The sequence below is a fragment of the Dipodomys spectabilis genome, unplaced genomic scaffold, assembly GCF_019054845.1.
Source record: "Dipodomys spectabilis isolate Male_0828 unplaced genomic scaffold, ASM1905484v1 ptg000054l, whole genome shotgun sequence".
Classification (NCBI taxonomy): domain Eukaryota; kingdom Metazoa; phylum Chordata; class Mammalia; order Rodentia; family Heteromyidae; genus Dipodomys; species Dipodomys spectabilis.
The window spans coordinates 18,374,174-18,387,371 of NW_024870731.1; the positions used below are offsets into that span (position 1 = coordinate 18,374,174).

Sequence of the window (13,198 nt, forward strand, 5' to 3'; positions counted from 1 at the left end):
TCAAGTGGTTAGAAAGTAATGGCTTTAATTAAGGGGCAGATTTACCTTGCTTTTATAACCATCTTGCTCAAGGTTTGTTTTTTTATTCAGCTCAACACTGACATCTCCTGGTCATAAGAGGTAATTCTTGAGAAAAGCAATCAAAAATAATCGAATGTGCTTTGGACCCATGAGGGGACAATGACTTTCAAGTATTACTGTGTAGGCATTCAAGTTGACGTGTAATTGGATCACCAAATTAACAGTCCACATACAGTAGGAACAGGGAATCTAGGAGATGCAAAGTGGGTAGAAACCCTGGAACCTGGAAGCTACATACATCATTTCTGTTCTGACACTAATTGTCCCATACTTTCTTCCTCATGTCTAGACCGCCAGGACCTTGAGGAACCAACAAAAGTAGATAAGCTACAAGAACCATTGCTGGAAGCATTAAAAATCTATATTAGAAAAAGAAGACCCAGTAAGCCTCACATGTTTCCAAAGATCTTAATGAAAATCACCGACCTCCGCAGCATCAGTGCGAAGGGTATGTTTGCACACGACACCACAAGAGGGGCTTCCCAGGGGGTATTCTTTCTAAAACCGCATGTTTTGTTTAATTCAGGGTGTCTTGGCTACATATATATGCTTTGAAACTCATATATCATTGAAATCAAAATGGAAGTAAGGAACACAACTCAAATGAATACACAAAAACCTCAGACTTTACTCCTAGGTTTACATTAGTTCATCTCTAAGCATGAGATTACTTCTAACTGGTACTCAGTGACTATTTCCTTGTGTCTCTGGGGATTGAACCAGGGCCTCCTCATTGCTTGCTAGGAAAACATTCTGCCCCTTGAGCCATACCCTCAGCCCTTCCATTTGTGTTTTACATGTGATATAGGTTTTCACTTTCTTTGCCCTGGCTGGCCTTGAACTTCAATACTCCCACCTCTACTTCCAGAGTAGCAGGCATTACAGAAATGTACCACCACACTTGGCCTTGATGATTTTAACACATTAGTTTTACATTTCTGATTATGAATTAGAAAAACTTTGTTTTTCAGAGAATGTACTATATGGCAGTTCGCACCTCCGTTCTAGCTTTTCAGACATCTCTAGTTTATATAAACTTGACTTTGGCTTTTCCTGGACATGCAAAGAAAATTAATAGTACTTAGGGTAATTGTTACTGGGTAAGTTTCTGTCATTGTAGCCATTGCTGTCTTGTGTATAGGCAGATTGACTTCTGCATACTTTTGAGCAAAGGAAATCTTGTCATCCTGAGAGGTATCACTATTCCTTGTTTGTGTGACAACTCAAGCAATTACAGAATTGCCTGGAGCCATATCACACTCAAGGGTTAGAGTAGGGTTCTTCTATGTAGAAAGACCAATCAGCAGAATCCCTCTACCCAATGTGCTATTATTTCTCACTCTCCTCACCCATTAGTGTACTCTTTACTTAAAAACCTTGGCAAGCCAAGGAACTAACTCTACATTACAGCAAGTACTTACAAAACACAGTGAGCTAGGCACCAGTGGCTCACATGTGTAATCCTAGCTACTCAGGAGGCTGAGATCTGGAGACTGCAGTTCGAAGCCAGCCCAAGCAGGAAAGTCTGAGACTCTCATCTCCAATAAACTTAGAAAGGGCCAGAAGTGGCACAGTGGCTCAAGTGGTAGAGTGCTAGCCTTGAGGAAAAGCCCCTCAGAGACAGTATCCACCTGAGTTCAAGCCCCAGAACTGGCAAAAAGAAAAAGAAAAAAAAAACCAGTGAATTCAGGGACAAGGAGATTGGATTCAGCTCCTCCTACCTGTTTTCTTCAGTAAGATAGTCTGTGTTCATCCCTAGCATGGGGGTAAGGGAAAAAACAAAAAGCAGATAGATGCCAGTTAGTGCTTGAATAATCTAATTAGGAGTATCTTTAATTTTTTTTAAAAAAGGCTCTTTATCAATCAAGGCCAGTGATTATGGAAATATTGTATAATCTGAACTAATACAGTAGCCACTGGCCACATGGTTCTCAAGCACTTGAAAAGTAGTTAATGCAAATGAAGCAGTTTTCTTAATTGCATTGAACAAATTTAACCAGCACATGTAGTTAGTGGGTCGGTGCACATTGAGGTCAATGTATTCAAGTCAGTTCTTCCACTTGTGGATAACTGGTATCCTTGAATTGTCTCGCTTTTTGAAAACTTTTATTGTAAAGATGTTGTACAGATAACCAGGCACTGGTGGCTCACGCCTGTAATCCTAGCTACTCAGGAGGCTGAGATCTGAGGATTGCGGCTCAAAGCCAGCCCAGGCAGAAAAGTCTGTGAGACTCTCATCTCCAATAAACCACTAGAGGAAAACTGGAAGTGGTGCTGTGGCTCAAGTGATAGAGTGTGCTTGCCTTGAGCTGAAGAGCACAGGGATAGTGCCCAAGCCCAGAGTTCAAGCCCCACCACCACCAACAAAAAAATGTTGTACAGAGGGATTACAGTTACATGAGTAAGGCAATGAGCACACTGTCAATCATTGCTACCCTTTCCCTTCCTTGTGGTTGTCCCATTATCCCTTCCCTCTCCATCTCCCACACCATTTTTTTTTTTTTTGGGTCCGGTCACGGGGCCTGAACTCTGGGCCTGGGCACTGTCCCTCAGCTCTTCAGCTCAAGGCTAGCGTTCTACCACTTGAGCCACAGCGCCACTTCCGGCTTTTTTCTTTTTGCTTATGTGGTGCTGAGGAATCGAACCCAGGGCCTCAGGCATGCAAGGCAAGCGCTCTACCACTGAGCCACCTTTCCAGCCCCTCCCACACCATTTTTAAGATAATGTCTCTCTGGTCTTTCATCAGAAAGTTCCCTTTGTGATTATGTTATTTCCTGGAAGAGTGAGGCTACTTAAAGTAGAAACTGTCTCAGTGTTTGTAAAGTTAGGCTAGCCTAGAGGAAGCACAATTTTCTGTTTTCAAGTAGACCAGTAGTAGCAGCCATTGTTTCCATGAAAACAAATGTATCTGACAACAAAAATCCTTGATCCAGGGGCTGGGAAGGTGGCTCAGTGGTAGAGCACTTGCCTTGCAAGCCTGAGGCCCTGGGTTCAATTCCTCAGCACCACATAAGCGAAAAGAAAAAAGCCGGAAGTGGCGCTGTGGCTCAAGTGGTAGAGCGCTAGCCTTGAGCTGAAGAGCTGAGGGACAGCGCCCAGGCCCAGAGTTCAGGCCCCACAACCGGACCCAAAAAAAAAAAAATCCTTGATCCAGATCAGCAAGTTCTGACCCTCAACTGATTGAGAACCCAGCGATTCTGAGTTCATAGTACACCAACAGCATTTTTCTCTAAATACATTGGTTTCTATTCCTGAGCACTATAATAATAAATGGATCTTTTCCAAGGACAAATGACACTCCTGTATTTTATAACTCATTCAAGTAAGTCTGAGGAAACACCATTGTTCAAGGTAGATGAAAACTAGACCCTTCTCATCCAGCTCACATCCTTATCTTAACCGGGTTTCTATTATCTCTTTCTAAAAGGTGCAGAACGTGTAATTACCTTGAAAATGGAAATTCCTGGATCAATGCCTCCTCTCATTCAGGAGATGCTGGAGAATTCTGAAGGACACGAGCCCTTGACCCCAAATTCCAGTGGGAACCCTGCAGAGCACAGTCCCAGCATCTCACCCAGCTCAGTGGAAACCAGTGGCGTGAGTCAGTCACCACTGGTACAATAAGACATTTCCCAGCTACTCCAAACATTCCTAGTACCTTCACTTTCGGGATTGAAAATGCAAGGAAACCATTTTTACTGCTGCTTAGTTTTTGGACTGAAAATATACTAAAACCCAAGAAGGACCAAGAAGTTTTCATATGTTTCAATATATATATATACATACATATATATATATATATATATATTCCTCACTGTGTAACTTACCTACAAATACCAACTTTTCAAATTCTAAAACTCAGCCATTTCATGCAACCAGAAACTAGTTAAAGGCTTCTGTTTTCCTCTTTGAACAGTCAAGATTGCATGACAAAGACCCAGTTGAAATGATTTACCCCTGGTTAAGTTTCTGAAGACTTTGTACATACAGAAGTACGGCTCTGTTCTTTCTATACGTTTGGTGCTTTCCTTTTGTCTTGCATACTTGATAACCAAGACACCAAGGTTATGAAATAGACTACTGTACATGTCCAGCTAAGAAAGGTTCAAAAAGATAATGGTGTTACTTTCATAGAAGAATCAAGACATCAAGGTAAGGAAATAGGACTGTTGTACAGTATGACAAGATAAGACTAAAGATACTCTAATTTAGTTAGTATGGAAGCTTGTCCTTGCTTTTTTGATGCTCTCAGTTGCATTTTTTTATTTCATGTTGCCCAGTAAAAGTATACACATTCACTGCACTAGCAGAAGGAAATTCTGTATCAGTGTAACTGCCAGCTCAGTTCATCCAATATCATTTGTTCAATTGTCAATGTCACTTTAAATTAAAAGTGGTTTATTACCTAATGACATAACTACACGATAATTTTAAAAAAAAGATACTACATTTTTACAGTAATGATAGCCTCCAAGGCAAAAACACTTTTTAGTGTTAATATGTTTGTTTACCTGTTCACAAGCCATTAGGGAAATTTCATGGGATAATTAGCAGACTGGTCTACCACCCAGACCTTGTAACTCTAGTGTCCTGCCTGGTTCAGGCCTGTTATTGGCATTGTTTTTATTTTTTTCTCCAGTCTTCTTGATGCCAAGGGGCTAATGTTAACTCCCAAAGGCATGGCATAGACTCTGCCTTCTTCGACCTTGTTCAATCACTATGAAGCAGAGTGAAAGCTGTGGTAGAGTGGTTAACAAAAACAAGTGTCTGGTTCTTAGTTCTCATTTAAGCACTAGTGTATTTTTTTTATATATATATTAGCAAGTCTGTGATGTACCTTCACTGGCTCTGTTTGTACATTGAGATTGTTTAACAATGCTTTCTATGTTCATATACTGTTTACCTTTTTCCATGGAGTCTCCTGGCAAAGAATAAAATATATTTATTTTAAAGATGTGTGGAAGCTTCTACTTTTTAGCCTTTAGTAAAGAGACAGAGAACACAGTCCCATTTTTAATGTTTAAATTTCATTTCAAAAAGCAGTTTTGTAGTCTGCAACCATGACAATTAAAATCTGTGCTAGTGCACGGCAGTCTATAACAATTCTACAAGCCAATCAGACATTACATGACATTTCAATGAGTAAAAAAGGGCATAAAACTGTATGCGTAAGAACAAAATGTTAAAAGGCCTACCACAATAATAAAAAAAACCATCAATTACATCATCACATTAAAATAAGCCAGATGTACAAAAGTCGGAGACAGAAAAGACAAAAGGACAACACAAGGTATTTGTTGAAAAATGTTTGTGCCCTTGGGCACTTAATTAAACATTGCAAAATCAACATCTTCTTCTTCATCAGACTCTGCAAAATATTTTACTTCTTTCCTCGCCCGACCGGTCCGTGGCAGAGAAGGAGGTTCAGAAGTAAAGTCTGAGGGGAAGATGTCTACATCTGAATCCTGATCAAAAGCTGTTTTCTTCGGTTTCTAGACATTAAAAAAGAAAACAGATTTAAAATCCCAAAGTTAAGGAGACTTCCAGTGTTAAGAACTACTATTCATATATGTCACTTACACTTAATAAGTATTATAAATAATTATGCTTTTAAAATCAGAATTGTAATGCTAATTTAAGTATAAAACCAATTTTAGAAGGAAAAAGGTTAACTATAATAATTTGTCATTTTAAAATTTAAAAAAAAAATTGTCATTTTGTGGTCTCACGTTAGCCAGATTGTAAGCCTCAAAATCATACCACCATTGTTACATGTTGTATAGCAATTATGCTCAGTGCCTAGATTAATACAAATTTAAGTTGTCCTAGATACATATCAAGAATTCAGGAGAATAAAACAAGATAATGCACAGTGTGAGTTCATACTACTCTAAGTCATCTATAAAAAAATGCAGAGCAGAATCACCACTGAGGGCCAGAGAGGCACAGAAGATGAGATTGAATGAACCAAGTCAAGTGCAAAGTAGCATAAAGCTAGAATCACCTCTGTTTGTATTTTAAGTAAATAGGAAGAGAAAAGGGGAGTAGAGCATAAATATCATTCATTTACCTAAAAGAGATGGTATATCTGGAGAAGAGCCAGATTAATTAGGAATACTGCCTACAGCCAAAGTCAATTTAAAAAATCAAGTTAATCTAAGTTAAAGAAAAAGATATAGTGTAATTTCAAGTAACCTAAACTGCTACAGCTCAATGGACAAAGTAGAAGACACTAGGTTAATTTATAGCATAAAGTTTATGTAAGAAACCTGATTATATAAATTTATACTGAATAATTCTTTAACCATACATAAGCCTCCAAATAATGAGAGTTTGAAGTTTAAAACTGTTACAACCTTGTCAGTTACAGATCATGGGAAATAGAACAATCACTAAGAAAATGCTATTGATTACCTTGCTTGCTGGTTTAGATGTTTTTCTGCCAGGGTTATAATCACCTTCATTTTCAGAGCCCGATGCTTTCCTTTTCTTTGCACCTCGGCCTTTACCTTAAAATGATATAAAAGGTTTTTTCCTCTCAATGATAAATACAAAAGGTTTTTTCCTCTCAACGATAAATGCAACATAAGAATGCCAAACATTACAGCTTCTCTGAAATGCCTACTCAATCGGGTACTACAAGACCCATCTGTCACTCTGAATGACATACATGAAGTATTTCCCAAATACATTGAAACTAGTGGGGAAGTCCTGAAGGCAAATTTTCATAACTGGACCCCTGATAGAATACTGGCATTTTATATACATGGTCCTTGGGGCTGAGAAGGAAATCTCTTTCAAGGATGATTCTTAAGTTACAAGTGACTGAGAAAATTTTCTTAATTTCCAATTTGTTATAAGACCAACACTTTTCAAGAGACAATAAAACATTTATTATTAAAAAAGTAATTAGATGGTTCAAAAAATTAACACTGAATATATTATAAGGCTTTAAATATTTTCAGTTTTACATATCAGAGTCATGTCCTTAATCATAAAATAACCTTTCAAATTCATATTGCTTGTCAAAGCTATATTTATCATATACAGCATTTTTTTTTTACCTGTCTAAGTTCTTACTCTTATCATTTGAAGAGGAAAAAAAGAAAGGTGCCCTTTAGTGGCTAGATGTTTTCAATCCCACAGTGATATCAGGAAAAAAACAAAACTAAATTCCAATTCTAGATCTTGAAAAAAAAATCCTAAAGTGCTATGATCTCAACTGCACCAGTAAGAATGATCTTGATATGTCCATTTTAAATAAATCAGTGAAACAGTATTTATAAATTTATAAAGGCTTCAAACCAAGCATACTTTAATTATTGATCTCCCCAGTCTCTATGGCTCTGTTCTATTCTTCCCATTCTGTTTCCCTGTGGGACTTTAGCTCCTTATTCCAATCACTCCTTTAAGAAGTAAAATAGACACATGAATGAAACTATTCTTCAGTTATGTAAAAGGCTTAGTAGCTACTCACAAAGTGTTATCATGCTGAATTTTTCAAAGTATCTTTACAATTCTGGTGCTAGGAAGAACTGGTGCTAGTTCCTATGTGGCCCCAATTACAGCTATTTCATTTCTCAGACAAGGAAATGTTCTAGCCTAAGAGTCCTGCATCTATCTAGCCTCACCCCAATGAGTGCCACAGTTCAATCAGTATGGTGTCCTATGATGACCTAATCTGCGCTTTTTTTTTTTTCCGGTCAGTCATGGGGCCTGAACTCTGGGCTTGGACACTGTCCCTCAGCTCATCAGCTCAAGGCCAGCATTCTACCACTTGAGCCACAGCACCATTTCTGGCTTCTTCTGCTTATGTGGTGCTGAGGAATTGAATCCAGGGCCTCATGCACACAAGGCAAGCAATCTACCACTGAGCTACCCTTCCCAGCCCCCCCTAATCTGCCTTTTTAATAGCAACTTGCAATGTGTTTGCTACAGGGAGTCTTTTAAGTACTCCTTGAGTATCCTTACATGAGTTTGATTGGTAAAACAAGTGATTGGGACTAAATTATTGTATGTCTTGTATTCTAACCCAATGAATTCTTACTATACCGCTTATTGTCAAGTAACACAATATGCAATAAAATAGGTCCTCAGTCTCTTTAAATTCAGTGAAGTAGAAGAAACTAAATCTTTACCACATGACTTACAATCCTCACCTTTTGGTGCTGTAGTCTTCTTTGGAATGCCAAATTCTGAGTCTGAGTCAGAGTTTATGGTCTCTACTACTTTCTTCTGTTTAGGTGCTCTCTTGGGCTTAGGGGCTATATCTGAAGATGGTTTTCCTATTAAGCAAATATCCATACCATAGATTAATAAATATACTTACCAACAAACCAATCTGAAATGAATTCTGTACAATTGAGATTTCTTTGCTAATAAGAGATGGAATAGCCTAAATAATGAAATTATTCTTCTGCTTGGTCCCAACTTAAAGGCAAATGACTTCTCATAGATGACAAATGCTCTTACCTAATTATATATAATTTGCTTTTAGATAATTCAATTGTGACTTTAAACAGGGGAAATTAAAATAAATTAAAGAATAACTTTTAAATATAGTATAGCCATGGCAAAAACGTAGCATCTTTGATATATTAATTATAACTCAAGTACAGCAACATATTAAGTTGTAAGGTTTTTTTTTTAATATTTAGTGAAAAAAGAGATTTTTTTATGGGATCCTCAAATACAATGAATAAAAACCAACCCACTTCATCCAATAATTGAAATCCAGACATGGCATTTTTATGTAAAAAGAAATCTGAATATTCTAGATAAGACAAAAAGGCCTTTGTTTTGTTTTTAAAATAGATTTTATTGTTCAGCTTCATCTGCATATCTAGCATTAGTTTTTACTTATGTAAGAAAAATGTGTTGAGTAGATCTGAATGATCTCCAGACTTTTCTATTATAAATTAAAGACCACAGCCAAGGTATGAAATCAGCTTAGATACTCTTCAATGGACAAATGGATCAAAAATATGCAGTATATATACACGAAGGAATTTCAGTCATCCATTAGAAAGAATACTACTGTACTACTTGAAAAGAACTGAACCTGAAAAGAATTATGTCAAGTGATTAGGCCCAGAGAGACATGTGCCTCCTCTGTGGAAGTGAGAGTCGGCTTACAAACCTGTGAGAAAATATGCTTACTAGGCAATATGCACATGTGTATAAACGTATGAACTGAAATATGGTACATTCAAGGGAGAACTCAAATAGTGTAATTCCTTAGAAAAGCCAAGACAAAGTTAAATAGAATAAAATACCAGGAAATGGTACCTGAAAGAGATAGGGTAAGGTCAAAAATGGAGAAGGGTAGATAAATGAAGAGAAGAAAGAGGAAGAATGTAGTCAAGAATTCAATGTAGGCCTACAAAATTAAGAAAAGTAAGGGAAGGGGTGGGTTGGGAAGGATGGCTGAGAATGCTGAAATCAGTGACACTGATCAAGAGACATTGTAGTCATAAACTGCTTTGTAACGACAACTTTTTTGTACACCTACTTAAAGATTTAAAAAAAAATCCTCATGTCAGTGTATGAAAGTTCAAAATTTTTTTTTTTTAACGTGGTTTACTGGAGATAAGAGTCTCACCGACTTTCCTGCCCGGACTGGCTTTGAACCTCGATCCTCAGCTCTCAGCCTCCTGAATAGCTAGGATTACAGGCATGAGCCACCCAGTGTTGAGCTTGACAAATAAAATTTTAAATTTGTTTTTTTATTGTCAAGGGGTTATAGTTACATAAGTAAGGTAATAAGTACATTTCTTGTTAAACTTGTTACCCTTCCCTCATTTTTCTCCTAATTTCTCACCCCCCCCCCAGCTTCCCTGACCCCAAGTTGTATAGATCATTTCCAATATTTTTGTCTTGTGAATATCACTGTTGCATTGGTACGGAGGTTCCTCAAAAGACTCTACATAGAGCTCCCCTATGACCCAGCAATCCCACTTCCGGGCATTTACCCAAATGGCCACAAACAAGGCCACAGTAAAGCTACCAGTAAACAATAAACAACTACCAATAAACAACTATGTTTATTGCAGCATTATTTACCATAGCTAAGATATGGAACTATCCCAGATGCCCCTCAGAAGATAAATGGATCTAGAAAATGTGGTATGTATATATAAATATATAATATATATTATATATATAATGGAATTCTATGCTTCCATCAGAAAGAATGATACTGCCCCATTTGTAAGAAAATGGAAAGACTTGGAAAAAATCATATTCATATTAAGTGAAATAAGCCAGAACCAAAGAAACATAGATCCTATGGTTTCCCTTATTCACAATAATTAGCATATATCTAGGATAATCTTAGCAGATGAGCAAAATAGCTCATTAGCTATGTACATATGACTGTATAAGATGATGCTAAGCAAAATGAACTCCAAGACATGGACACAAGAGGTTTTTCTTCGTTTTTGCTGTTTTTAATGTACTATGTGATTATTTTTGTTTCTTTTGTATGTTCTTCCCCCTATAGTATATCCTCTGTTGCTACTGTATTTGGTTTTGGTACCCTAGTATTATATATTGTTTACTTGAATTAGGAAAGGGAAGGGGAACAGCAGAATGGTGAGACTAAGGACAAGGGGGGACCAGTGCAACACTGAAATATTTCCAAGATATCATCTTGGAAATGATCTATACAGCTTAGGGGGAGGGGTTAGGAGGAGGAGAAGTAGGAGAAAATTGAGGGAAAGGGTAACAAGTTTGTCAAGAAATGTACTCATTACCTTACTTATGTAACTGAAACCCCTCTGTACATCACCTTGGCAATTAAAATAAAATGGAAAAAGAAAAAAAAATTATAGCACAGGAAGGAGGGGAGGAAAAAGAGAAAGAGAAAGAAAAGAGAGAAAGAAAAAGAGAGAGGAAAGAGAGAGAAAGGAAGAAAGAAAGAAAGGAAGAAAGGAAGAAAGAAAGAAAGAAGAAAAAGGAAGGAAGGAAGAAAGAAAGAAAGAAAGAAGAAAAAGGAAGGAAGGAAGGAAGGGAGGGAGGGAAGGAAGGAAAGGAAAGAAAGAGAGAGAGATAAAGAAAGAAAAAAGAAAGAAAGAAAGAAAGAAAAGAGAAAGAAAGAAAGAAAAGAAAAGAAAGAAAGAAAGGAAGGAAGAAAGGTGATTAAAGGAAAATTATAGGGTATGTCTCACTGTGGGTTCCCCAGCCATAGAACTGCCTTACCCCAAGACAAGAATTCAAGAACAAAAATTTATTTAGGAGGTGATGGAATGAAGTCTAAAAGTGAGATAGAGATAGATGCAACTGACATTTATAATCTCAGCAATTTTGAGGACAGTGTTAGGTAGTTCCTGGGCAAAAGAGCAGGACTGTAGATTTAAAAAAAAAAAAGTAACTAAAGCAGAAAGGGCTGGGAACATGGCTCAAGTGGTAGAATACTTAGGAGGCCCTGAGTTCAAAGCACTATACCGCCAAATAAAGAGGCAAACAAACAAATAAGTACAGCTATTAATAGATTAATTGCCAAGTCATTTGTCACTCTGAAGCTTAATTAATCTCAATGGGGAACTTGAGGGAGCCAGTATAAAACATATACCTAAGATATTAGGTCACCTGAGAAGCAAGGGCACTACGCTTAAAGGCCAGCTCCTATAAATCAGTTCTCCCCAACCATTGCTTAAGAGTAATTGGGGTCAAGAGAGTTTTAATAGTCAAACATAGCTGCAAAACAAAAGTTCTTGGGCAAAGAAACACAGACATTGGACAATGTGTATGGAAGAAGGGAACCCTGGCTGGATGCATTGCCTAGTGTGTTAGCTAGAGACGTCCATAACCAATCTTACCCCAGTTCTAGTGCATTCAGACTGTTTTTGCTATTGTCCTGCTATATTTAATAACACGTGTCTATATTGATGCTGTATGCTGTGGATTTTTAAGATGCTTAAGTGGCTAGTCCATATCATTTAAATGTTGTCTTATATAAATCTCAGTTAGATGTGTTTGTATTATTTTTCAAACACAAAGCACTAATACTGACTTCCTTTAAAAAGACAACTCTATTACATCTTGGTAATAGTAACATATTATTTGATTCATTGGTTCACTGATAACATAGGCCAATTGAAAAGAAAGAAGCTACATGAGCAACAACAACAAAAAAGAAAATCCTAGCTGAACTTCTTCCACATAAGGACTAAAGACATGAGTAATATAGAAAACAGTATCAGGTTACTATAAGACAAATCTAATCCACTTTAAAACCTAACAAGAAGCTTTACCGGATAGCTATGTTTAAATATCAATGCATAATTACATTTCTTTAAAATATAGTCTTAAAAAATAAAATATAGTCTTACAGACATTTTAGAATCCTTTCACATGATTAGACAACGGGTGGGATTGTATTGATACTTTATAACACTTTTATAAAGTGAAGTCCTGGAGTGAATAGTTTCAAATGATATGTTTGCTTTCATGTCAATTATCATGGTTTATGTAATGCTTAACAAAATCAAATACATACCCTTTTTAGCAGCTACTGTTTTACTTGGTACTTTGTCTGCTTGCTTCAAACCAAATGATGGTGAAAAAACAGAAGCAGTATCTTCTTCATTACTGTCAAATTTAGCTGAATCTGAAAGTGTCAAAGCTTTTTTAGTAAAGAGATTCTATAAAGACTTCTTAGTAAACTGATTCTTTGATGACTTATCTCTAACTATATAATTGATCTTATAAATTTCTATTTTGATTATATAATCCACAATATATTAAAGGTTGAAAAAGTATAACAATGCTATACCTCAAAAATGTTAGCTCTGTTGTGGAGCAACATATAATTGCATACAGTAGTGAACATTAACAGTATTAAGTGCTAATCATTTAAAACACAGCTTATCAGTTCAACAAGTATATACTAATTAACTTACTTTGAATGAGATATAAAAAAAGATCCATTGTGATTGTTTTAGCTTTTATTTAAATAGGATTATTAACCTATCAAAACTATCAGTACTGATGTTCAAACCTAAATAGTAAGCATTTATATTTTTTTAATGGATACATCCATTGAAGTCTAATTTGAAAGGCATGCAAGCTTACTGTCAGTTTTTTGGGTTGTTTTTTTCTTTCTGGACAAGGTCTC

The 13,198-nt window shown here is 36.6% G+C and overlaps 2 protein-coding genes across 3 annotated transcripts in view; one reads left to right on the forward strand and one right to left on the reverse strand.

Moving 5' to 3' along the window:
- The window catches only part of Rarb (retinoic acid receptor beta), a 147,191-nt gene extending 142,158 nt beyond the window's left edge, over positions 1 to 5,033 (forward strand). Inside the window, exons 7-8 of the mRNA XM_042680073.1 lie at positions 371 to 529; positions 3,509 to 5,033. Coding sequence (XP_042536007.1) covers positions 371 to 529; positions 3,509 to 3,705 — 356 coding nt within the window. The 3' untranslated portion in view covers positions 3,706 to 5,033. The remainder of the gene's footprint in view (positions 1 to 370; positions 530 to 3,508) is intronic.
- Positions 5,034 to 5,081: 48 nt separating this feature from the next.
- The window catches only part of Top2b (DNA topoisomerase II beta), a 63,369-nt gene continuing 55,252 nt past the window's right edge, over positions 5,082 to 13,198 (reverse strand). For both annotated transcript variants that reach the window (XM_042680072.1, XM_042680071.1), the window contains exons 33-36: positions 12,581 to 12,691; positions 8,241 to 8,366; positions 6,496 to 6,590; positions 5,082 to 5,573 (exon numbers count right to left, since the gene is read on the reverse strand). In XM_042680072.1, the coding sequence (XP_042536006.1) occupies positions 5,406 to 5,573; positions 6,496 to 6,590; positions 8,241 to 8,366; positions 12,581 to 12,691 (500 nt within the window). In that variant the 3' untranslated portion in view covers positions 5,082 to 5,405. The remainder of the gene's footprint in view (positions 5,574 to 6,495; positions 6,591 to 8,240; positions 8,367 to 12,580; positions 12,692 to 13,198) is intronic.